The 27121-nt window shown below is 32.0% G+C and overlaps 2 protein-coding genes across 2 annotated transcripts; one reads left to right on the forward strand and one right to left on the reverse strand.

Annotated features, from left to right (window-relative positions):
- The first annotated feature begins 4086 nt into the window (after nucleotides 1-4086).
- On the forward strand, nucleotides 4087-9686 carry LOC101255624 (uncharacterized). The gene is made up of 10 exons (XM_004247036.5): nucleotides 4087-4452; nucleotides 6150-6491; nucleotides 6691-6763; nucleotides 7252-7364; nucleotides 7565-7649; nucleotides 7761-7833; nucleotides 8509-8564; nucleotides 9054-9119; nucleotides 9210-9275; nucleotides 9356-9686. Exons 1-10 carry the CDS (start codon nucleotides 4307-4309, stop codon nucleotides 9434-9436), a joined length of 1101 nt encoding a protein of 366 aa, XP_004247084.1. The 5' UTR covers nucleotides 4087-4306; the 3' UTR covers nucleotides 9437-9686.
- On the reverse strand, nucleotides 9583-14368 carry LOC101255331 (probable LRR receptor-like serine/threonine-protein kinase At5g48740). The gene is made up of 16 exons (XM_004247035.5): nucleotides 14075-14368; nucleotides 13232-13769; nucleotides 12688-13139; nucleotides 12481-12598; nucleotides 12311-12379; nucleotides 12161-12229; nucleotides 12002-12070; nucleotides 11833-11904; nucleotides 11675-11743; nucleotides 11347-11582; nucleotides 11059-11264; nucleotides 10852-10978; nucleotides 10691-10759; nucleotides 10249-10438; nucleotides 10031-10163; nucleotides 9583-9936 (listed from the first exon to the last, which is right to left on the reverse strand). Exons 1-16 carry the CDS (start codon nucleotides 14151-14153, stop codon nucleotides 9718-9720), a joined length of 2715 nt encoding a protein of 904 aa, XP_004247083.1. The 5' UTR covers nucleotides 14154-14368; the 3' UTR covers nucleotides 9583-9717.
- Nucleotides 14369-27121: the final 12753 nt, after the last annotated feature.

Consider the following 27121-nt stretch of genomic DNA (forward strand, 5'->3'; position numbering starts at 1 on the left):
TTAATATATTTATCTTTTCATTTGATAATTAGCAGGTATATTATTTTTATTTTTCAAATTATATTGATAATATAGAAGAAAATGAGAATAAAATTTTTACTGACGGACTAAATAAAATTTAGATAAACAATCAACTATATTATTAATATCCTCATTTGGTATAAGTATTCAAGTCTGATTGATCATTTTTTTCACTTATTAAATTGAACTATTTTATCAATTTGTATATTAATAAACCACACAAAATAATATTTTTAATTTTTTTTGTTTTCTCCATTTTTTTCTTTGATTTGAATCATATTATAATATTATAATAAAGTGTATTTGATTTTTTATGACATATGGTGTAAATACCTACACTATTTTGTACAATTATTTTATTCAACACACGCATGCGCGTAGACAGTGTTTGATATCCACATTAGAGCCTGACTAAATTTGAATTCGTGTTGGAAAGTCTCACATTGGAGGAGGGGAGGGATAAAGCTCTCACGAACAAAGGTGACTCCATACCTACAGAGGCTCAAACGTGAGACCTCTTGGTTAAGGATGAAGGAATATTTACCACTCCACCAGAACCCTTGTTGGTAAACAATTATATTTATACAAAAATATGAACGATAATGCGCAAAAAAAGAAGAAAAAAATACATTATATGATAAATATTTCTATATACAAATTATTTTTTTCCTTTGTTAATAAACAAAAAGGGCCTAAAATGCGCTCGAAGTATTGGAAATGGTATAAAATTACCCCCCATTCGCTTATTGGCTCCAAAATATCCTTCCCACCCACCTATTGGCTCCAAAATACCATTGTCATCCACCTTTGAGTTCAAAATTGACCACTTATTTAACGGTTTTAAATTTAAACTATTTATTTTTTTAAAAAAATATGTGACATTCAACTATTTATTATAATTTAACTAATTAGTATAATTTATTAATCAATCCACTACCCACCTGTGACTAATTAAACCCCTCCAAATTATTAAACCTGTCACATTGCTAATGCAACAACAGGAAAGCTACTGGCAATGAGTGTACTTAAAATTTTGAAGCGAAAATATCTATTGAAGTAATTATCATACATTCAAGACTTCAAGTGTCTAAATAAAAATTACCGATAAACTTAAAACTCTAACTATGTTCATCTTCCTTATTCTTTTCTCTCAATTGTGTGATGTTACTTCATAGATATGTTTTTTCTTCAAAATAATATATTAAAGATTTTAAAATAAATCATAAATATTTATATAATTATATTTAAAAAAGTGCATGAATTAATTCGGATGTAATATTTCTTTACCTTTAATCATAAATTTGTAATTAAAACTTGAAAGAGAATTCTATTGAAAGTGATCATAAATTTTTAATTAAAGCTTGAAAGAGAATCCTATTGAAAGTTTCCTCCTAAATAAGCGGCTCAACCTAAATTTAATTGGGCCTTTGATTCTGACTCAAATGATTTTGGATGTCATTTTCAGGATTCTATAATTTTGTCTTGTTTTAGTATTGTTTATGGCGATTCTGATATTATAATTGGTTTATTAATTAGGTGGTGTTTAGTTACTAATGATTGGGTAGTGGGTTGATTTATAAATTATATTAATTAATTAAATTATAACCAATAATTGAGCTCCAAGTATTCTGAAAAATATTTAAACAGTTTAATTTTAAAACAATTAAATAAGTGGTCAATTTTGAACCCATAGGTGGATGACAAGGGTATTTTGGAGCCAATAAGTGGATGAGAAGGACATTTTGGAGCCAATAGGTGGATGAAGGGTAATTTTGTATCATTTTCAATACTTCGAGGGTATTTTAGACCCTTTTCTATTTTATAAATTGAATTAGATATAATTGTATGAAAGTTTTTCGTTTATATCATATTTTGTAAAAATGAAATTAATTTTAGTGTAAAACGTAATCTAACTTTTTAAAAGATTGAGAAAATCGAAAAACTTAATTTATTGATTCGGTTAGTTGGATAAGTGAAAAAACTAATCAATCCGCCGCCGCCGCCGTATATATATGTATTAAATGAGAAATTTTCATAGCTTAGTTAATTGACTATCTAGATGTTCATCTCGTAGGCTAAAATTTCAGTATTCACTTTATAATTTTCACCCAGATTTTTCCTTTACATATTATTGATGTTTTTTTCTTAAAAGTAAATAAATCTACAAGCCAATTATCTAATGAGGAAAGATATACATAATATAAGAAAAATTGAGTAAATTAAATTCATGATTGAAAAACACTAATCTAAATCAACAAAGAATTAGAAAGGAAAAAAAAATTAAAAGAGAAGAAATTGAGAAAAAGAAGTATGAGAAACAAAGTATGAGAGAGTAAAACTCCACATATCATTCAAAAAGTAAGTAAGGTAGGAGAAAGAAATAACAATGCAAATAAAAAAGTAGGATCCACATATTTTTTATTAAAAAGTAATACCAACATAAAATTTTGAAGAAATGGTATATCATAAACTCACTCTTCTACTTGTATGAATTTATATTCTGAACTTTTTTACTCTATACTTTATCAACTAGATTATTAAACTTATTAAAACATGATTTTTGAAACCCTCTGACCATGGATCTATGTGACATAAATATTGTTGAATTGGAAAAATGTGTGACTATACTCGCTTTGAAGCACGTAAATACATTATATTTTATTTAAAAATAAATTTTTTTACACAAAAAGAAACTTATTTCTTCATTTACTCCACTCCAATTTCTCTTCTTCTACACCACTCTTCCCATCCCGAAACCTAAGTTTTTTTCTTTTCTTCTTCAACAAGATCACCCACCATGTCTATTCTTTTCTTTTCTTCAAAATAACCCGTCATACACTTTCTTTTTCTTCTTCAATCCACTCTCCTCTTTGCAACAAATAAAAATTCTGCCATTAATTTCTTTTTTCAAACTCATTTTTTTCAATTTCTTGTTCTTTTTTATTTCAAAAGTTGATATGGTTGTTTGTGTTAGTTTGATTCAAAGAGAAGGTATGATATGCATTAATCTAAAGAGTAATGATGAATATTGAAAAAGTTGAAATTTTCAAGCTTGAAGAACAATAAATGAGTTTTATTAATTTTTTAAATTTTAAAATTCTGATTGTGGCTCGTTGGATTTGTGTTAGTGAACTAGCTAGAAGTTGAAAATTCAAGTCAAATAATAAAGAATTTCATTGATTTGACATGAATTGATGCTCAAATTGTAAACATGTATGAAGATTGAAGAACATGATTATTTAAAAAAATTCTCATATTTACAAAAGTTAAATATTTTTTTTAAAAATTTCTGACATGTATAAGAGGTTGGATTACACACAAACATCTTATCAGAAAAGAGTTTAAAATATAGTGTATTAACAAGTTTATAAATTTTGTTGACAAAATAATAAATAGAAGAATTCAAAATATAAACACATACAAATATAATGATTCATCCGACTATTTTGCCTACTTTTTAGACCTTGGCAAGTAGTCCTATGTATCGGTCGGTTCGGTTCGATTTTGAAGTTTATTGGGTGGACTTATTGGTTATCGGTTTGTAGAGATGCTAAATCGTTATAGAACCTTTAACATATTGGCTTATTCGTTATTGGTGGTTTTTGATCGTTATCGATTTAATCGTTAAGATTTGACACAAAAAAAATATTGAAAATCACTTAGAAACAAGGTGATAAACCAAATAAACCATGCACTTGAGATCACAAGTTACATCTTGCTCAAAAGAGAACACTTTTACATTGTTAAATAACCAAGTCTCTGAGACAACAAAAAATAAGTAGGGAATTAAACTCTAAGTCGATGACTTATTATACAAAATAATATAAATATAATTATTTAATTTACTTTCGGGTTATCAGTTAACCTATTAAGAAAAAACTTCAAATCATTAAAAATCGATAATCAAATAATAAAAAAATCAAAACCGTTATCAAAATTGCTAAATTAATAATCCAATTACTATAAATCAATAAATTTTTTATTAATTCAACTTATCAATTTCGATTCGATTTTAAACTATCTAGTCAAAGTCTAGACCTTAGTATGCTGTGGACCATCTAAATTGGTTTTTCCCAGAAGAGTGGAGATTGGTGATTTGGAGTATCTCAAACGCATATGAGACTATCAATTCATTGGGTCCACAAACATCTAATCAGATCTAACACGTGTCAATTTTTCAGGACTTGAAGATTTTCTCATCCCGAAGAGCATATACTCCTTATTCCCGCCCGGTAAACAAACAACTACCACCACAATCACAACCCGCTACACAAGAGAAGAGATAATGGTGACTTTATGTAATAATCAGATATTGCTTTCTCTTTCATTATCTTCATCTCAATCTGCAGCTCTACCACAATTTAATCACCTCGCCCGTTTTACTCGGAGACACTGGAAACTCCGGCAGTACAATTACTCCTCATACTCTAGGTATTGCTGTAAGTTTAAAATATACTCAATTTCTAACTTCCTATAAAGGAGAATGGTTGCTGTATGTGTAAGTATGGTTTAAATATGATGATATTGAATACTAAATGCCTTAACAGAGCGGAATAGATACAAATGGATTCATTCAGTCTTTTGAAGTTTACTTGTTGTTTCATTAATTTGGTTATCGTTTATCTTTACTATGAGTACTTTTCTCTATTCAATATTTTGAGGGACAACTATCCCCTAATCTGCAATAGAAATTTAAGAAATACTACGTAACTAAAGTAATGTTTTATTATCTTGAACCCCTTTTTTTTGTGTATAAAATTACAAAAAAAGAACGAGTTCAAGGGGTAATAAGACCTTAGTTTAGTTAAGGTGTGTGTCTGAGATTTCGGTTACAGTCTAGGCATTACTTGTACTATATCCCATATTTTCATCATACTCTCTTTTTCTCAATTTATGTGTCACGATTCAAGATATCGAGAGTCAAATAATTTAATTTTGAGCCTGAATTCGGGCCAGGGATCTTCAAATTTTTTGAATTAATTTATATATTGAAAACTAGGTAGAAAGTACTATAAGTCAAAAAGGTCTTGCATAAATTGGGAAAAGGAAGTAGTGTTTTTTATTTCCATTTCTTTGGAACGTGTTCTGAAAAACAATTTTCCTGAGTCAAGGGTCTCAGAAACAACCTCTCTACTCTAGAAAGATAGGGATAAGGTCTTCGTACAACCAATCCTCCTCAAATACACTTGTGGGACTATACTGGCTATGTTACTGTTAGTTCGGAAATTCTGGATGGAACCCTACAAATTTGGATTTGATGAACTGTTATTTGATTTTTTTGGTCATCACTCCAAAGGGAGGGAAGGTAAGGTAGGGTAGGTGGTTGCTTGGATATCTCTAAAATCTATATTTGTAATATGCGGTGCAATTTTTTTTTTTTTGTCATATTGGACATCACTAATTTAGTAGCATGGAACCAGCAACAATGACAACATACTCAGTGAAATCTCACAAGTGAGGTCTGGGGAGGGTAGAATATACGCAGACCTTACCACTACCTCGAGGCTATGTAAAATCATAGAAATGTCCCCACGTCTTTGTTCACCAACATAAAGATGTTGAAAACATCTATGACTATGTAAAATAAACCTGTGCTAAAAAGCAGTGGCAGATCTGATGAAAGAAGGCAGATCTATATTACTTCTTTTAATAACCGAGAGATCCTTGAGGGGAACACGGTTTGAAATTCGTTAGATAACTAAAGAGTCCTCCCTTTATCCTTTTCCACTTAATCATCAGACTTTTGTATGCGGCAGGTCAAACCTGTGATGTGCGCCTAACCTACACGTTACATGCTGCACTTACCACTTGACTGACGTCCTAGGGGCAGTTGATATATACTCTTTAAACTCTTAGAGTAGAATCGTAAGCCCCTTTTATGTTCGCTTCCAACTTAGTGCTAGTGTATACAACATCATAAATGCCTGTACATTTTGTGAATTGAATGTACATGGAGATGTTTTATCTAATGCTATTTGTAATTTGATTATATTCTTATTTATGTATCACCTAGAAATTCAAGAGGTCTCTCCTTAAACAGCTAATGAACACATTCAGTGTACCGAGCTTATCTATACACTGTAAGGGGCCTTGTATAAGTGATGGCAAATTCTCTATTCAAAGTGTAGGATCAAAAAATTTCAGCTTGTGAGTGCTAAAAATTATGATGCCGGACATTCGGAGGATGCTGAGGAGATAGTGCACAAGGCTTCTGATGAATTAACTGGTAGTCTGGAAGATAAAACTGTTCGCACAGGAAGTTCATTTTTGGCAAAACTGGCAATTGCATTAGGTATAGCTGCTACTATTACATTTCTATCTATAGGCCTTAAGCAGCCTAATCAAGGATCAAATTTTGGAATTCAATTTCTGGTTGATGGATCATCATCTTCCACAATTTCTACACCTGCTCCTGGTTTTTCTTTCAAAGCTTTTGGCTATAGAGTCATGCTGCCAGAATATGCTCCAGGGTAAGCAACTAATTATCCTTGCGACTTTTCATTCATCAGGATTTTCACCATGATATAAGAAGAAAACAAGATCAACCTTATGTTTATTATACTTTATTCGACTACTATGATAGATGCTCAATATAATTGATATCCTGGATCTCTTATCTATTAGCATACGCGGATGTGATATTAAGCCCTTGTACTACTCATTCTTCAGATGGATCTACTTTTGGCTTCTGATGGCAGCTGGTTTTGGACTTTTTATCAGTGAGGAGGCTTTGAATATATGGGTCCGTCTCCTATGCTGGTACTTCTGTTCATGAACTTCCCTGCTGACAAGTCTTCTGATTCATGGCCACGTTACAAATAGTATAGTTTTTCTGCGATTATTTTTCTTTTGATTTGACATTGCTTTTAAAATTAGAGACTTCAGAGTTTCTCTTTAGTGACGTGAGGAAAAAGTGAGAGGCCAACTGGAGAAAAGAGTTGTAAAGAAGCTTCAAAAGTTTATTAAGTTAAAAAGCTAGAACCCTGCCTAAAAAACAGTTAAAAGCTAGAACTATGCTGTTATTTAGTGTCTATGAATAGGCACTAAGTTGGCTTGTTATCCTTCTTCATTATGTTCACTATTATAGTGATTTTAATAGGCGCTAAGTTGGCTTGTTATCCTTATTCATGATGTTCACTATTATATTCATTTGAATAGGCACTAGAATGGCTTGTTATCCTTCTTCATGATGTTCACTATTATAGTCAAATTCATTGACGAATGGTGTAGGTTGGAATCTCTATAGCACGGATGCTTGTTCTAGATGGGACGTGGCAATCACTAGTGAACTCCTTTTCCAGGAATTCTCCATATATAACATCCACTATTCTCTGGGTGTACTGGTTAGTTAAAACTGTGTCCTCTGAGTAATTTCGATGAATGCATGTGCAGACCAACCTTTCATGATTCTGCAGTACACACAACCTTCTTTTTCTTCTATTGTATTAAAAGATTTTATGCACCTTCAGTGCCAGTAAAAATTGATTATGTAGAAACAGTGATTTCCACAATGCTAATATTGTTGTGGATCCTGAATATTCAGGGGAGTTTGCATCAGTGATATGATACCTTTTTACCTTGGGATGCTTTTTAAGCAATCTGGTGCATCCGATGATATTTGCTCAAAGGTTTGTTTTGGCTACCAAGCATATTATTCGTGTTAAAATATTCAGCCTCCTTGCCTTAGTTAAAAAGTATATGAACTTGATTTTGGAAATTCAGAGTCAATTTGGTTGTAGTTAGGGATCGGAAATCAGAAGGCAAAAGATATTACAAACGCTGTACAAAAACATGGGAATCTCATTGGTTTTGGTGAGTTGCAACAAAGATGCTGAATTTAATCCAATGTCTCTTGCATTGTGGGAACTTTTAATCATTGTGAACCCTTGCTTCCACTGATATGCTCACACTTTTCTTTCTTTTTTACATAACTGTGGTGTTTGAGGTAGCTTGCACGAACCTTGACTAAATTCCACGGGTATCTGCTACCTCCCACCACCCACCAGCACAAGTACTGGGTAACTCTGTCCACCAGGGCCTGGACAGATGGGGTGCAATCACCTAGTGTGTTTGGTTTCTTTGGGATTTGAACCTGAAACCTCATGGTTTTTAACCCATTGGATACGTGTACACTTATTACTATGATCATAATGTAGTATCAGTATGATCACATATGTATGTTGGTACACGAGGAGTACGATTTAATTATTTGTTAAGATTCTCTATTTCCTGGAAATATCAGACTGAAATTAGTGATCTACCTCAAAATTTATCCGCTATCACAAGTGTTTGCATAATTCTGGACTTCTGGTCTTAATCCTTATGTCCGTATGCCTAAAGCTCTGAACTTCTCTTCACATTCTAAAACAACTGATGTTTCTTGTTGAGCTATCATATTTCTGGAAAATACTTGTTCTAACTAATATGATCTTCTTGTTCCTGGACCTTGATAATTGCTTACTGGTGGTTTTTCCTATGCTGATGCAGTGGAACGGTTTTCTCTTGGAGTAAGAAATCCCACTGCTTTCCTTGCAGGGACTCTGGTGCGTGATTTTTTTCTGTTTTCCTTCTTAACATGCTGAGGGTTAGATCAGCTAAACCATCTTCTGCTACTTTCTTGTTCCCTTTTTTGGGTACTACAAGCTTTGAGGCATGATACTATTACCTAGAGAACAAAAGGTGTCAGATATGTAGGGATGATACAATGCTTAGAAGTTTTGATGATTTCATTTCATCGTAGAAATGATTGATATATTAAGTGTAAAAGTCCTGTATGAACAGAAGATGGACAGACCCAGCGACCCTCAGTTACAACTTTCCTTTTGCTATTTCTGAGCCTACTCAGACTACAAATTCAATCACTGAGAATGCAATGCAACCAATTTCCCTAAGTCTATATGCATAAATCTTATGATGGTGTTATGTTGTAGCTATTACCCCATGTAGAAATTGTTAGCAACTCAATGCATTCTTCCGTGCTAAACAGATATTTATAACTGTTTCAATCATTTCTCTGCTCATAAATATTGCAGGATATATCACCAGATTGTTTCTTTGCTGGTGTCTGTTGTGGTGGCTTGATAACTCTTCCAATTCAGGTTACTAGTCTTGTGTTTGAAACAGATTACCAGTTTTAAGTTTACCTGGTTTTCATGCATTATCTCCTTTTCATTTACTCCAAAATGCAGTTGACAATTGGATTTTTACTAAGAGAGCGTCCAGTATTTGCCGTTGCAACAGTTGCTACTGTAGTGGTACAACATTATTCTTTTTCTCTGTCCAAATTTGCATTTATTACCAAAGAATCCAATTATGGTTCCTATGCAATGTGCAGGGAATCTGGACTGTATTCCCCTATGCAGTGGCTGCTTCTACAGCATTATTCCTATATCTACGGCACCAGTTTTCTGGTTAGGCCTACTCATTACTTTTATGATTGGTTCACAAGTCGTAAAGAATGTAGAGGTGGGCACTGATGCAAGCCTGGATGGACATTGTTATTATTTGTTAACAATCATCCATGACTTCCCCTATCTTCCAAGGTGAAAGGAGACCTTTATATGTGATATATATCAATAATTTAAAATATTCCCGACTCAAATTTAGAAGTTGTCATAGAGTTACATTAACATTTAATTCAAATAGAGAAAGCTTATATTTGCAAATTGTAATCTGCAGTAGTGAAGGTCTAATTTATCAATTGGCTAGTCCTTCAGATGCTAAATAGGAAAGTTGAATGCTGTATGCATCTTTGAGCTCAGCTAATACTTCTGCAATACTCGGCCTTCGCAATGCATCCCTCTCCACTGACCTTGAGGCGATTAAAGCCGCCCTTCTCATGCTTTCTGTGTCAAATGTTCCTTTTATGCTCTCATCTACTATCTCAAATGCACCAGCCTGCAAGTACGGCTTTGCCTGAAATTTTCACAATTAGTTTACAACATATGAGGATTATTGGAAGTCAATTAAGTGCTTTGCTGTGTAAAACATTATAAGACTTGTTTTTTACCCATAGAACTAAATTGAAGGAATCTGGAGACCCTGAATGGCTAAGTGGTTCTCGGCCACAAATAAGCTCAAGAAGAACGACTCCAAAACTGTATATGTCACTCTTTTCTGTGAGCTGTCGAGTGGAATAGTATCTGAGGACAAGTAGTAAGAGAGGTTTAAGAATAAGGATAGGAAGGACCAAATATTAAACTGGATGATGAGTGACTTGAAGCTTACTCAGGGTCAAGATAGCCAGCAGTGCCTTTGACAACAGTGCTAACATGAGTTGCATCTGATTGAGTTACTTGCTTAGAAAGGCCAAAATCAGATACCTTAGCATTAATGTCTGCATCCAGAAGTATATTGCTGCTCTTCACATCACGGTGTATGATTCTTGGCTCACTTCCATTGTGCAAGTAATCCAAACCTTAACAAGTTATATAATCAAAACATTGAAAACTATCTTAAACTTAATGCTACATCATAAAACTTTCAAGTATCTGGGAGGAAACAGAATCCACAAAAATGACTTTAGTAGGATATTCCATAAGTTGAATAACCTAGGAATTAACTCGAAAAAAACATAGGCAACCGATGTTGGACAGAAGATTTGTTGTCCATGGTAGAACTCCAATTGAACATGAGTTAGAGTAATGATAATGTCTCTCTTTACACATACCTTTTGCAGCATCAACTGCAATTTTCAGTCTGCGCACCCAGCTTAGTGTCAATTTCTTGCTCATTGCTCCTAAGGCAGTTATTAAGAGTTAGAAAACAATATGTGAAAGAAGAGGATGATGGATTTAAAGTGTGAATATGGGTGAATCATGTGTGATGTACCATAAAGGTTATCAGCCAGTGATCCTCCAGGTAAATACTCATAAACTAGAATTTGTTGCTTTGATTCATGGCAGAATCCTTCTAACGAAACAAGACTTGGATGACTGATTTGTGATAGAAGGGATACCTACAGATAACAAAGAGAGCTCTTAAATCTCTTTTTTCTTTGTAGACTGGAACTGAACTAGCATGGGTATAGTGACGAACCTCATTGATAAAAGAATCAGCACCTAATTGAGTTTTATCGAATCGAACTTCGACAGCAACTTGTTTACCATCAGGAAGCTTCCCAAGATAAACAGATCCAAAACTACCACGCCCAATAACCTCTTTGAAGTTGTTTGTAGCAGCTTTGATCTCTTTGTATGAAAATACTTTTGCAGCATTCCAGTTTTTCATTTCTGCTGCAGTTCCTATAATTAGAAAAATGTGCATGTTTAGAACTAGATTGATCAATATCCTGAAATGTTAAAGAAAAGTTGACTTTTTTCATACTTGATGCATATGTATCTCCACTTTTTCTTCGCCTCATGTACAATAATACTGATATGAAGACAATGAATAGAACAAACACAGCTCCTCCAACTGCACCAACTATAACTATGAATCTATTATGGCGCTTGTGCTTTGTGGGTGCAAAGACAGTGACTTGTGGTGTCTCAATCGTAGGATTTCTTGAGAATTCATTGCATAAAGACATAGTGAAGGAAAGACACAGATTTCCTGATGATCTGCAAAAAGGGGGAAAACTATAAGCCGAGAAACTGACATGAGAAGCAAAAAACAAAAAACAAAAAACAAAAAAGGCTTTCTGATTTCATACAGGACTTGTAAGCTCTCTCTGTTCAAAGATTGTGGCAGGGGACCTTGCAGCTTGTTGTTTTCTAGGTTCCTGAATGTTGCAGAGGGGTAAATTAGAACAATTCATCAGCTGAAGTACTTTAAGAAGTTCAAAATGCCAGATATATTTTCCTCACTCACAGCAAGTGGAGGTCCTTCAGTTCTCCAACGCTTTCGGGTACTGTTCCTTGAAAACTATTGTTATGCAAGTCCCTTCAACAGTAAACACATTAATTTTAAAATTTGTTGAACAGGACTAGCTAGGAAGAATGAAGGAAGTCACTATCTAAATGCAAACAGTGAGGCTTACAAAATTTGAAGGTTTATCAAGTCCTCTAACTCTGAACCAAAAGCTGTAAGTTGATTAAAGCTCAAGTTCCTGCAAAGGTGAGAGAACACAACTTATTTTAGACGATGCTCTCTCAAGTACTTTAACTTAACATGGTAATTCCTCGAGATCAAGTATTACAGCTTCTTAAGATGTTGCAGGCTGCCGATGTTTTGTATCTCTCCAGCAAGTGAAGTATTATGCAAATCCCTGCAACAAGTGGAACCTCAAATAAGTAAGCCAAGATAGCCAAACAGTGGCTCTTAAGTAAGTTGTTAAGACTGATCTTACAGTGATTTGAGATCCAGTAGGTCACCAAATGTTGGGCTGATTGACCTCAAGTTTACATCAAAAAACTCCCTATATAAAGTCTTAATTTTATTATGTTCTGCTCTTAACAAAAATAAGACCAAGAGAAAGAAAAGAAAAGGAAAACGTTGTTCTCGGGTCAACTGACATACAATGAAGTTACGAGATTTGCTTCACATTCTATGTGTTCCCATGATTTAGGAGAGCATGGATCATCTTCCCAATCAAGATCTAGACCAGTTGACTGCTGAATAACCTGTAGGGCTGAAACTGCAAGCATAAAAAATGTCAAAAGTTGGTCTGACTGGTTCTAACAGACTCGTTTAAAGGTCGAAAAATCAATAAAACTGTATTAGAACCTGTTGTTGAAGAAGTTTCTAAGGGAATGTCTAGGATCTCATAAACCTCAAGAGCATTGATATATGGATAGTAGTGGACAGTCTTCAATGTGATGTTCAAGCTCTCGATTCCTTTCATTGTAAAGAACAGACTACTGACTTCCCATCGATTAACTGTGTAGTTTGATTGAACGATATCCTCATTTATCAATACATCGAATGAAGGGGAGACAGGCAGAATCCCAGCAAAGTAGAGAACAATATGGTAATCTCCTTGGTGATCAATAGGAAATTTATATGTCATATCATTCCACCGTGCCAAAACTCTTCCGGTTTGAAGAACAGCTACAGGAGGGCCCTCTTTCAGAACCGACACATTGAAATTGGCTTGAATATCAAAACCAGAAGACACATGAAATGGGCTGAAATCCTCATCACCATCCCAAATTCTATCATACTGATCAATCGGATACCTTTTACATAGCACAAAAAACAACAGAAACTAAGGACTAAACAAGCGATAAGTCATACATAACATCATTGACAAGTGAGAGTTAGTTCAGACCTCAAAGGCCAATTATAACCACAGTTGATACGATAACATTTCCTCAGCAACTTATCGGGAAAATCTCCCAAGGCATTGCTGTAAGCTTCTTGAGGAAGTGGCCTAAGTTCAAGGGATGAAATGACTGGAAATCCACCACCTTGAAGAGAGTGAAAACATAAAGACAGAATGTCTTTATCAACTCGCCATATGAACTCTTCGATCCACGGATCAGTATGCGTAAGATTGACATTTGTTGTGATAGCCCTCCCAAGAGAAACAGAGAATGCAGGTGGCTTATTATGTCCATCATAATTCTTATATACAAACTGTGTCCTGACAAGGACAAGGGATGACACATTCTTCACTGGAATCTTGTAACATTTTCTACGTGGCGAATCAGGAAAGAACCTAATTGGGAGAGTAGACGAAGAGGAACCCTCTATAAAATCAACAGTGGTCATGTTACCAGCTGAGATATAGGCACCATCTGGTGTCCATGTAATGTTGGAGGAATCAACATAAGTAGTATTTCCACCACAAGACAAGCTCAAGAATCCTGCACATTTCACAACATAAGCAACCTATCATCTTAAAACCTCTTCTATTTTCTTTCAATGTAATGCATACTGACAATGGCAGATTCATGATTTAAAGTTTATGAGTTCACATGTGTTGAACACAGACATACATGTAAATATAATTTCAAATTTACATAAGGGAGAAAAAAAGAGTTTGAAGAAGTAAAATCAAGAGATAAAATGGAATAGTACATTTTGTAGTCATAATTTTAGAAGTACAATATAAGAATGTTTAAAGGTTGAATTCGTAAGTTTAAATCTTGTATCTGCCTCTGAAGCGTACCTTCAGGATCACAAAAAGCAACTTTGATGAAGATAGAAGATAGAAGGAACCAAGAATAGTACCACCAATGCAGCTCCATTGAAGCAGAGGAAGAAGTTGCAGGGGAGGAAAAGAAGAGAGGAAGTGAGTAGGGAAAAAAGAGAAGACAAGAAGTCCTTTTCTACTTTCTTTTTCTGTTGCTTTGTTGACAGAGTTGAGTAAAGGTTAAGATGTGATTTTGATAGTCTTTGAAAATGTGTTAACGGGAAAATGATCATAGGGACAGTTAGAGTCTCATATTGACTAAGGAAAGACGGAATGAATTTTGGAAATCCTTTTTGCAAGAGCTAGTTTTAGTGTTTGAGTTATCACAGTTGAACTCAATTATTAATGAATGACATCGATCAATCTTTCTTAAAGTTTGATGACATATTTTTCTTAATTTTGGTGGTGTGAACCTCTAGTAAGGGACCACGTAGAAAAATGATTTTACAAAACCACAAAATCTGACAGTTAAAAGATAATGGTACCCCAACTACTAATTAATAACATAAACCTTCTTTTTCTCAAAGTTTAATAACATATGTGAACATTTTCCATATGCAAAGGTGGAACCAAGGTGAGGAGTTTGGGGTTCTAAAACCAATTTTTTTTGGGGTTCACATTTTTTTTTGCCATCCGGTGTTCGGAGCCCACGTTGGAGCTTCGACTAAATTCGGATCGAGCATTATAGGGCTCATGCGGGGGTGGCTCTCCCAACAAGATTTTCTTCATACTCAGGGCTCTAACACGAGAACTCTCGTTAAGGGTGAATCACTCTCACCAGTGTATCAGAACCCATGTTGGTGAGTTTTCACATGTTACTATACATATAGTTATTTAATTTTTTAATACAAATATAGAATCTGCGGAAAAACTAATGAGTTTATCCGAACTCATAAACCTCCACCTAGCTCCGCCTCTATGTATATGATATCAAAATCAATTTTTTCCTTATTTGGATACCACGTTATATTATTCGTACTTAAGTTATTGTCCATGCACCGGTTGGTGGTGTGACTCTACAAGGATCAACTACTAGAGTGGTCAGAATTGTTGAGAATATAATTGCATAATAAAAAATGTAAGTTCTTTCTAGTAGAGTAAATTTTTAAATAAAATAATTACACATTTTAATATGATATCAAAGCAAAGGGAGAGGTCGTGGTTGATACCACATGGAAATGAGTAGTAGAGAGTAGAGAGCAATGATTAATGATGATAGCTGTTGTCTCCATTGATAAGCACGTCTTTTATTATTATACAAAGAAAAATGAGAGACAATACGTGAAATAGTGTCTAATTTCATGCAGTCCATACATGATAGTTGTTGTTCTTAGTATACTCAATCATAACCGTTGCCCCAAATTCTCATTGGTCAAAAATACTCTTAACCTATCATAAAGATTTAAATTAACTTTTATTTAATTGTAATTTCCTTTAATGTTAATTTTCAAGTTAAAAAATATCATTTACAGTAAAAACTTGCGACAAATATTTACATCAAATAAATAAATGTCAAATACATATTTTTTGATATACATTTTTTAGCACTTAACTATGGACAAGTGATGTGTATTTTGATTTAGCTTTATTGATTGTAAAACTTAATTATTTTAATTAGGTGCAAATATTCGACGTAGATAATTAAGTAGTATGTATAGTATATTACCTTTAACTATTGAAAATTACCATAACATCACTTTTTAACCAGTATTGCAAGTATATTTTTTTTTCTATGTTAGATTTGATATTTCAAAAGTATCAATAGGTACGTATTAGATTTTTCAAAAATAATATTTCTTTGGAGAATTCTATACGAAAACTGCATCAACTTATTTTTTCCCCCCAACATTCTTGGCTGCAATTTAGGGAATTAATGAACTGTTATTCAATCATTTTTCTCCCAACTTTATTTCAACTTTTTTCCTATTTATGACCACAAACAATAATGCATAGGATACTTCATGCTTAGAATTCCAGCATTCTCTTATATGATTGTTTTTAGGCTTTTTGCTTTTTCTATATTTATATATTCAATAGCTTAGCTTTCAAATCAATCTCCATCTTGTTGTCTTCGTCATCAAGGAAAATCAAAATCTCATGGACTAATAAGCATAGATTAGTCAATATATTTCAATGAACTTAAAAACATAAAGGTAACTATATAAAGCTAATCATAGATTATCCATCGACCTTGAATATTTTAACGGCTAATTTAATTTACAGCACAATCAGCGGGGGAAAAAAGAGCACAATAAAGTTGTTTCTCCTCACCACTAAAGCTTGAGACTTTTTGGTGAAGCTTTATGTAGATGTTTTTGGCATATGCTTTTATTTCGTGATTTGATATTATGAGATGAAATTTGAGCGTTTGAATGTGCTATAACATCTCTGAAATCATGAGATGAAATCTCAAATAATCTAAAAAGCTTGATTTGAAAATTTCAGGATAGATTTTACATCTTTAAATACAAAAATTTACCTATAAGTTTGTATTTTGTATTTTACAAAATCACTGTTTTATAGTTATCAATCATTTTCTTCATGGTAAACAAAATTTTAAATTGATATTATTACTTTTTATTAAGCTTTAAATCATTTATATTGAGAAATGCACTTTCAATGTGAGGAGATTGTTTGTACTATGTGAGGAAATTATATTAACGAATATACACTATAATTCATGTTATTTTTCTTTTTTATTGAACTAAAGTTTGATCAATAAATATTCTATTTTTAAAAAAATAGCTTTGTTTTATTGTACTTATACATTTATTTACTTGGTAAGATCGTGTATATCGGAAAATTTTAATAGCTTTCATAATTTTATGGAATGTTTATATTTATGAGTAACAATCCTAACTTAAAAATTAAATTATATGTCCAAATAAAACTTTAATTTAAACTCATATGAATTCGTATTATAATTTTGTCTCACGTGATCAAACAAAAAAACAACTTATTTCTAAAAGTTTTTATTTCTTTTTTTTTTCCAATGAAGTGCTTAGGAGTTTTTACAATTTATATTTGGAAAAATCATTTGAAAATCAAATCATTGTTGTTAGCGTTCGAAAATAATTATTGTTTGGTCAATTTTTTCAAGAAGTGAGTTAGTTTCAATTACCGAAAGAATACGTACATATTCACTTTACAAATAATACTATTTAAAAAGAAAAAATAAATAATTATTTTTATCAATTTACATTTTAGTACTTATCTAAAAATAAAAAGTCTTGAGAATACTACTTCTTTAATTTTGTTTGGAAATTGAATTTAAATGTTTTTTGTGTTATAAACATATCGTGAAATTTAGGAACTCTAACTTTATATCAAGTCAATTTTTTTCTATAAATAGTGAATTCTTTTCATTGTAAAATTATGCTCAAGAGAAATAATAAGGTCATCTCCAACTCACCTCTATTTTACTCTTCATTCTCTATATTTGGAGAGTAAAATCAAGAATGGATACTCCAACTCACCTCCAAATAACTCTCTATTCTTCAAATTTAGAGAGTTGAATAGTACTCTCTATTTTACTTTTTTAATATTTTATTATTATTTTCATTACTTTCCAATTATCATATTATTTTACATTTAGTTTCATTAATTAAATATCTAATATTCATAATTCTTTTAAAATGTAATATAATATTTTAAAAAATATATTATTTAATATATACTACTTTAATTTCAAATTAATATATTTTGTATAATTTTCATCAAAAATAAAATTTTATTTTATTATTAATTTTCATTATAAAGAATACACAAAGTTAAAATGGTAAGATTAAAAATTTAATGTAAATACAAGATAACAATGCAATACATAACATAATAATTTAATAAAAGATAAAATATAATACATAACATAATAATTAATTTGCGATGAAACAAGAATCATATCGAAAAGATATGGAATGCGCATTCAGAGTTTTGCAATTATTGCAAGACCGTCACATTTTCGGAGAAAGGAAGTGCTACATGATATAATGACTACATATATTATACTACACAACGTGATAATTGAGGACTAACGTGACCTTAATGCACTAATTCAAGATGTCGTATAGGCTCCTACTCCAACGACAAAAATGGTGATAGATGAAAATCTCTGGTTCGAATAATTTTTAGCTAGACATAATAAAATTAAGGATAAAAATGCTCACTTTGAACTCCATAATGCACTAATAGAGCATTTATGGGAGCAACAAATAATTTCGAAAATTATGTGTTGATGTAATCGTATTTCACTTTTATTTGAATCTGTTCATTAATTTATATATCAAACAATATTTTCGTGCAATTTATGGTATTTAAAATTCAAACTAAAATATAATTTTATTAAATAAAAAAATTGAAAAAATAGAATTTTGTATGACATGAGAATTATACAAAGTAATTAATGGAAAAAAAGAAATAAATGATATATTATGAAATAAGAAAATAAGAATGAGAAAGAAATAATAATATAATCTTGAGGAGATAGAAAAAGACTTTTTTAGAGAGTAAAATAGAGAATTGAGTTGGAGTTGATTATCTGAAAAAATAGAGAACTCTATATTTGGAGAGTAAAATAGAGCGTAGGATTGGCGATGCCCAGTTTTTCTCTTTTTTGTTATTATTTTATAATTGAGAAAATACATAATTACTCCATTAAAGTAAGACATGTTTTCAAAGAGACACCTGCTTTGCGGGGTCCTAGTAAACTTTAAACAATTTAAGAGTAATATAAATATCTCACTTTTCATCAAACCTCAATTGCAAGAAAAAAAAGTGCAATCACGCACCAATTGTTATCTGCTACATATTAAATTTTTTTAATTCTTAATTAGTTTCATTTTCAGTGTTTTTTCTTATTTATTTCACTTTATTTTAAATTTTTCCTCTTTCTTCTTCGGCCTTCATTACTCAAACCCTTTGTTCTTTGCAATAAATCCTCTAATGTAGTAGCTATTGCTGCCTTCAACATAGTGTCTGTGATATTTCACTGTTATGACTATTTCTGCCACTAAACACCAAATCATTGCAATCTAAGCTAGCGTTTGGCCATAGATTTCCAAATATTCTTGGCAAATATTATTTGAGTGAAAATTTGAGTGAAATTTCACCATGTGTTTGGCCATAAAATTTGGGAAATATATTTCACCTTTTTAGAAAAATATGATTTATACACACAAGTTTTAAAAACTATCAAAACTAACTAAAAGTTTGTATTACAAGTCAATTGAATGTTAGTTACAACAATAGCAAATAATGTCCATGACACTAAAGCAATGTGGTAATTTGGAGTGAGTGCAACAAGAATTATTTCATACATCGTGAAGTAGATAAAGTACATGACTTTGTTACCTAAAGCCAATTATCAACAATCATATCATTATTTAATATTCACTAAATATTTCATCACTATTTTGGTGTTCACGTAAAAAATGATGTAATACAACGCAAGCAAATACTAGAGAGGGTGTTTTTGTAAAAGATAAAAGATTGGGATAAAATTTTAATTTTTAAAATATCTCAAATAATGATATTTGGCCCAAATACTAGAAAAAACTAGTATTTGAAAATTTGGGATATTTGCCAAAAATATTTGCCAAATAATGACAAATTGTATGAACAAACATTATTTGCCAAATTTTTCCCAAATATTATTTGGAAAATTTATGGCCAAACGGGCCCTAAATTAAAATTGTTAAAATCACTATTAAATTAAAAATAATAATCACCTCAAATCTACCATCTTCTTTCTAGCAATATTCCAATAGTGATGCAACAAAACTCCCTCTAGATTTTTTTTAACATTAAACATTAATGAAAAATTATAAGTACATAAATACGATCAAATCAATTCAACTCTTAAGTTACTAAAACAAGGTAATAGAGTTTAAGTAAATAACTACAATCAAATCAACTAAGCTCTCAAGTCACTAAAGCAAGGTAATGGAGTTCTATATTCATAACAAAAATAGAAATAAAAATGAAGTTTCTTAATACTTTCTATTGGATCTAATAATGGAGTTCATATATTTTTATTTTTGAAAATGGAGATAAAAGAAGAAAAAGGAACAACGAGAAGCAAGAAGACAAGAAAAAAAAGTGATAAAAATGAGTGAAGTAAATGACTCTTGTAAATTAAAAAAGATCAAAGAAAAAAGATAATTGAGTTTTTGAATTTGAATGAAGAAGATGATGAAAGAGAATGTTTAAAAAAGTTTAACTAAATAAATACAAGTAAAGAAAAGAAAACAATATTTCTAATCTTAAATAAATGTTAAAATAAATATTTACTTATTTATTTATTGGCTTAGCTCACCTAGGCACATAATGGGATAATAAATCCATTATAAATAAGAACAAGGAGGTAATATAAAAACTCACAAAGTTTAAGTGTCTTTTTTTTTAAAAATAAATCTTACTTTAATGAGTAATTATGTGTTTTCTCTATATATTTTCATAACACTTATCAACAGGAGTTATGTAAATTTATTTATTGGACATCAAAGAAGGTTAATTTGTAACAAGTCATATTTAAGTTATCATTAATTCATTATTAGGTGGAATGATCTGGTGGACCCTCGTACTTGTATTAGTTTGTATTTTGAATCCTTCTACTTACCCCCTTGTCATCCGGATCCCTAAACTAAATAAAACACAATATCTTGAACCCCTCTGACCGTTGACCATGCTTATGTGACATTAAAATAGCTGACTTGGCGAGAGAGTTTGACCACACGCATTTAAGGTGAGTGGGCATCATTTTTTAAAATTTTAAATTTTAAATTTTAAATTATTAAAATTATATAATAAAAAAAAATTAAAAAAAAGAATCTATCATCTTCCCCACATAACTTTTTCAAAAAATAATCAAAAACTTCTTCAAACTGGAAAATAACACAGAATTATCGGAGCTTAACGCCAATACATTCACCACCAATTTATGCTTCTCCAACGTCGCAACTAAACCAATTTTACCTTTCTTCTCTGCATATGATTTCCCCTAAATCCGATCCATTAATCAGCCGAATCTGTGAAAATTGTTCCGTCCTTCCCTACTACAACAACGTTAATTGCATCATCACGGGCTTTAGTCGATTCAATATACGTAATTTTGAACCTCCCTAAATTTTCAAACACCGATTTCACAAAACAGAGCACATCAAATTCTTATTCATAGCTAACCCAGAAAGAGTTGCGATTAGTTTATGCTGCTTATTGGGTGATAGTTTCCACACCCGAATTTTACAATCCTGATGGGCAGCGAAGATTTTACCGTCGAGGAAAATAACAGATTTTGCAGAACCAGAAGATGGGTCTTTGTTGTTGAAAGTATCGATAAGTGTGAAATTTATGAGTTCGAAAATGTTGATTTTATTTGAGGAAGCTGCATATAACAGATTGTTATGCATCGCAAGGAAAGTGACATGGGCATTTCTGGGATTTAGAGAATTGCTTGCATCATTGGAAAATACCCCTTTTGGCGGAGGAACGGGGCGGTCGGCGGCGGTATTGATGGAAGAGGAAGATGAAATCCATGATCGAATTTTCATATTATCGGCGGTATACAAAAGAATATGTGTTTTACCAATAAGAAAAGAAAAGAAAGGAAAATGAATAGGGACAGATGGTGATTTTTACTTACTGGGGTGAAGGGTAGAGAGTGGGGAGTAAGAAGATGAAGTGAGAATATGGAAAATGAGCATAGAGAGAGAAATTTTTTTTCACCTTTTTAAAATATATATTTGTTTTAAATATTTCATTTCTGATGTGTCATTAAAAAATAATAATAATACTGATGTGTCATTAAAAATGACGTGAAATTTCATGTGTAATTTGAGTGTAATACATGAACACACAAATGATGAGAAAGGGGTTTGAAATATTGTGTTTTATTTAGATTAAGGGTCCAAATGATAAAGGGGTAAGTAGAAGGGTTCAAAATACAAACTGATACAAGTACGAGGGTCTACCAGATCATTACGCCTCATTATTATGCTTTAAAAGTTGGAAAAATTGTATATAATAGCAAACTAATAACCTAAATTAAATGGAATAGCTAGGGTTTGATTTAATTGTGCTCCATAGCAAACATTAGCTAAAATTTGCCAGCGTCTCTCTCCCAAAAATCTCGCTCGCCACTCTGCATTCTCGCTCGCCTCTCTCACTTTATACACAGAAGTGTATAATTCTGTTTCTGTTTTGTATAAAGCGAGAGAAAAATTATATATACACATGCAAAAATGTATATCTTCGTTCTATACACTTAATTATACAATTTACAAACATTTTACTTCAAATATTGCAGAGAAAAAGGCCAACGAATTATACAATTGCGAATTATACAATTGCAGTGAAATACAATTTTCTCTAGCTTTATACAACAGAAGTGTATATATTGTGTTTCTGTTTTTGTATAAAGCGAGAAAAACATGTATCTTCTTGCTATACACTTATAATTATGCAATATACATACATTTTAATTCGATTCAACTGTATGCAAAACAAAGTATACAATTGCAGCGAAATACGCTAGCGAATTATATAATTTAGGCCAGCGAATTATACAATTGTATATGTATAGCAAATTATACAGTTTTATGTTTGCTATGGAACGCAATTATGCAAAGTTTGCTATAGCATACGAATATGAATTTTTTGTTTGCTATATGTGAAAGTTGCCCTTAAAAGTTTGAAGCCTAACGCTCTGAAGAAAAGATCAATTAACGATGAATGATAATAAGGTAATAAATTATTTTTGAAAAAGATCTGTACTCCAATGCTTGCCAGTGGTATCAATCTGTTTCTTCTAAATTTGCCTTATGTTATTAAAAAAAAAATTACATTCTTGCTTATTCAAGAACTAAAAACAAATAAAAGAAAGACAACAAACTATCAGTTTTTGAGATCCCTCAAAAAATGGCACAAAGTAACTCGAGAAGAATTGGCATTGAAAATACTTTCAAAAATTAATTCACTCTATATCCATTAATTTATTTTGTTTTATTTTTTAGGATTGAACTTTTTAAAAAGGAAAAATTGTGGGGTCATGTGTCTCTTTGACTTTTTTTAAAACTTGAGGTATATTTGTAAATGTGGGATCATGAGCTTCTTTATTGTTTTTAAAACTTGGAGGAAAGATATAACATTACAAAAATATATTATAGTTCCAATACATTTTTAAAAATATTATATTCTGAAAAGATATCCTTTATTTATGAAAATCGAGGTGACATTTCTTCTTTTTCAAGTACAATGTGCCGCTTTTCATTTTCATCTTCCCCATACACTTCTCTTTCACTGTAATCATACACAACTCTTTTTTATACACTTCTCTTCCATCAACTTACACAAAATTTTCTCACTTGTCATCGTCCTAAACCCTTCTCAAATCGTTATCTGATTTTTTCAATCTTCTTCTCTAAGTTCAAAGCTTTCATCTTTGGTAAGTTGAATTTTCGGTAGTGGTGTTTTTTGATAAATTTTAGCCGTATTTGATTGTTTATTTGGTTATAGTAGTGTAATGATTTAACGACTCTTTTTTACGGACTGTTTTTCTTCATTTTCTTGTTTAGGATGAATTTCTTCACCGTATTCCATGAAAATTTGTGATCGCTACTGACCTTTTTGTTTAGATATAAATATTTAACCCTATTTGATTGTTTATTTTTTTAAAAAAAATATCTATTTCACCTATTGAGTGACGTTTTTGTCAATCGCATTGTTGCTTCCTGTTTGTTATTTATTTTGCATGTTTTATTTAAGGTTTACTCTGGTTATGTTAATAACTAGGGTCGATAAATATATTTTTGGAAACACTAAACAATCTGCTCCTGTTGCTCTCAGAAGTAAGAAAGGAAAGATAGATTGTTTTAAAAATTTGTAAAAAAAAATTTAGTCGAAGAATCGTACCCTGATTCAGTTTCTGAAACAATGGTGGAGATTGACAACTACTAGGATAGTAGTGTTGATGCTAGTGATAATGTTGAGAGTAATGAAGGAGACACTGATAGTGAGGAGAGTAGTAAAGACACTAGTCGAGAAGAGGATGATCCTCTATCCTTGCCAAATTGTGCAAGAGATATCTCAGGTGAGTTGTATGGCCTAGCAACGCGGTTAGATAAATTAGGATCATTTCCAGGTAAGATCTCTGTATGATCAAGAATGACAGTTTACATGTGTAATGAATTTAAGAATGCTTCTTTGGACATTTGAAACACATTTCGAATTATTTTATGTTCAATGAAAAAATTGTCCATTATATGTTGTTGTGACGTGTCAAAAATGATAAAAAAAAAAAGTTGCGTGAAATGTAGTTTCGTGTGAATTACAACCCAGCATGTTTTGGCTTACAAAAATTTGCATTGATTATGAAGCTGAATTGCTCAGCATAAGCCCGTGAATCAAAATTGAACAATGTTTTTAAATAGATGAGAATTTTCATTTCAAGGTGACAAGGAACAAGAACATCACTGGTGCAAAGTTGATAAGATTAATAAGTAGTAAGAAATTAAATAAGGACAAAAATTAAAGTATTTTTTAGTTTGGTTCGTTCACTCGATATTTCTTGTCCATGATCGGTCTAAGATTGTGGATTCAAATCATATCAAAATGACAGATGATTCAGATTTATTCAAAAGTCATCCATGAAAAAAACAGTCATTTGATTTAACATTGACCTATCTGAAGAATAGAATTAATTTGAGGAAGCAGGGAGAAATACATAATCAAAAAAAGAATGCATGTTATGCTCTTTATGATTTTTTCTGAGTATTTCTGGTAATTATTATCAACTATTTTGTCTATTGATGATATACACTTATTTATTTGTGTAGTACTTCATAGCCTATATTTTTTGTTGTTCTATATATAAATTTGAGGTTTGAATATATGAGGTTTTTCTGTATCTAGAAAAGTATGTTGGGAAGTCATTGGATACTCAACTGCTCATTATCCGTTTTTTAAGGTGGTACACATCAAAGAATATTTTTAAATTAGTGAATATTATTTAATATTTATATTTTTGTTAGATTGTGCACCATACCTCATTCTTACTGTCCGTGAGATGAGATAGAATTACATAAATATTTAAGTCATATAAGATGAAATGAAGGACACGATTGTCGATATATTAAGGACCAATTGAAAGGTGTGACAGTCCTCACTACAGGTGATAAACATTTGGGTGATCACAATGTACCTTGTGTGAGTTCTTTTTCTTGTAGATAGAAAAATGTACCAAGTACTTCTAATGATGGAAATTTGAAAAATCTGAATGATTTGTCTTATCCCTAGAGGAACCAATGGTGGAAGTTTGTCATGACCCAGACCATCGTGATTGGCACCCACACTACAACTCGATGGGAGAACCGTTACTAGCAACCAATCCAAGCAAAAGATCTAAAAAACTAAGGCACTTAAGTTACGGAAGCAAGTTAAATAACAAAAGACAAGGTTTCTTTCTTAAATAAAGATCTAATAACTAACTAACAATGTAGAAGATAAATCTAGAATCTGAAAGTCAATATACCAAAACTAGAAATGAGAGCCAAATCTAACAAGAATTTCTAGTGAACTATCTAACTAACTAAAACAAGGTCTAGGTCGAAAAATGGTGGACATATACTAAAGCTGAGAATTTCGTGGCAGCTCGAACGATGTGGCTCACCCTTGAAACTCGAAGCAATCACCGATCTCCTATGTGAAGTTTTTCAATAGTTGCGTGAAGATGCATTGTACTCAACAAATATAAAAGCAAGTGCAAATCAATACACAACCACCATATACTGATAGGATTACGCAACTATCCCACTAGTGAAACATAACATAAACAAGAAATTACAACATTGTAACACATGCATAAATATTAACATATTCAATACTATCATAAGAATCAACATCACAATTCATATACTTCATCACATAGTTGGTCCTCTCACGAAACTTGAAGTCAAACTATTATCATGCCGAAACATGGTAATTCAATTCAACTTTATGCCAAAATGTGGAAACCGATCCCAGTTAGCATGCCAAAATGTTGCAATATGATCCAAGGTAGTGTGCCAGAATGTGGCAGCTGATTCAAATGACATATTACAGTAACACACCAAGATCACACACTTATGTCATGATTTCATGGTATCGATATTTTTTAATCTTATTTCAACATCTATGATCAATATTGAAACATGCATACGTATTATCATAATGAAGCAAAGCAAGTATATAGCACACAATCAACTTCATTCTGCTTGTTCGTGGTCTACAAACAATAATTTATATACGAGAATCAATAAAGAACCACCAAATTTCCGGGGTACTAACAAACTATGAACCCTAGTTCAAACCCATGACCCCAACTAGTCAATTTAGGGTTAATTCCACCATAAAATTCTTCAAGAAATCCTTCTGCATTCTAAAATGTTATCCGATCGAAAAGTAAATTCAACGAGTAAAAAACTTACTTCTACATTCAAGAATGGTGGAAAACGAGTTGAAATATCCCAGAGGTTGTCTTTTAACTTAATAAGTCAAAAAGTACAAAATAAGGTCGTCTAAGGATTTTATATATGATTTAAAAATATGTCATCCCACTACTGTGGCACCCATCTCGATGTAGCGGCTTTGCTACAGCGACACTCATCCCACTGTAGCAGCGTCGCTACAGCGGAATTAGTGTCATTGCAGCGGCACAAATTGAACCAGTGAGCTCCGCCTGGAAATATCTCAAAATTCTTTAATTCTATCTCCGTCTCGCCCGCTACAGCGACACCCATCACGTTGTAGTAGCGTTGCTGCAGCGGCAAGAATCCCGTTGCAGCGGCACAAAGCGAGACAGTGAGCTCCTACGGGGTTTTCAATTTCCCCATTTCACAACATGCCCTTAGCCCACTATGCTCAAAAAGTGCCCTTATCGTCAAAATCAATTCCCGATGATCTACTTATCCAATTTAAATGCGGTAAAGTCATATATATTGCTTGACGAGTTATCTATCCATTCACGTAATCAAATTTACTCCTACCGATTGCAAT

The sequence above is a fragment of the Solanum lycopersicum genome, chromosome 9, assembly GCF_036512215.1.
Source record: "Solanum lycopersicum chromosome 9, SLM_r2.1".
NCBI lineage: Eukaryota > Viridiplantae > Streptophyta > Magnoliopsida > Solanales > Solanaceae > Solanum > Solanum lycopersicum.

What these genes read in the sequence shown, in the direction of transcription:
- LOC101255624 (XM_004247036.5), top strand. Translation starts at nt 4,307, where the DNA reads ATGGTGACTTTATGTAATAATCAGATATTGCTTTCTCTTTCATTATCT. An exon ending in CCGATGATATTTGCTCAAAG is followed by an intron (nt 7,650 to 7,760) that starts GTTTGTTTTGGC and finishes ATTTGGTTGTAG; the next exon opens with TTAGGGATCGGAAATCAGAA. An exon ending in TGATAACTCTTCCAATTCAG is followed by an intron (nt 9,120 to 9,209) that starts GTTACTAGTCTT and finishes TCCAAAATGCAG; the next exon opens with TTGACAATTGGATTTTTACT.
- LOC101255331 (XM_004247035.5), bottom strand. Translation starts at nt 14,153, where the DNA reads ATGGAGCTGCATTGGTGGTACTATTCTTGGTTCCTTCTATCTTCTATC. An exon ending in TTGATAAACCTTCAAATTTT is followed by an intron (nt 11,905 to 12,001) that starts GTAAGCCTCACT and finishes TTACTGTTGAAG; the next exon opens with GGACTTGCATAACAATAGTT. An exon ending in ACTGGCTGATAACCTTTATG is followed by an intron (nt 10,760 to 10,851) that starts GTACATCACACA and finishes TAACTGCCTTAG; the next exon opens with GAGCAATGAGCAAGAAATTG.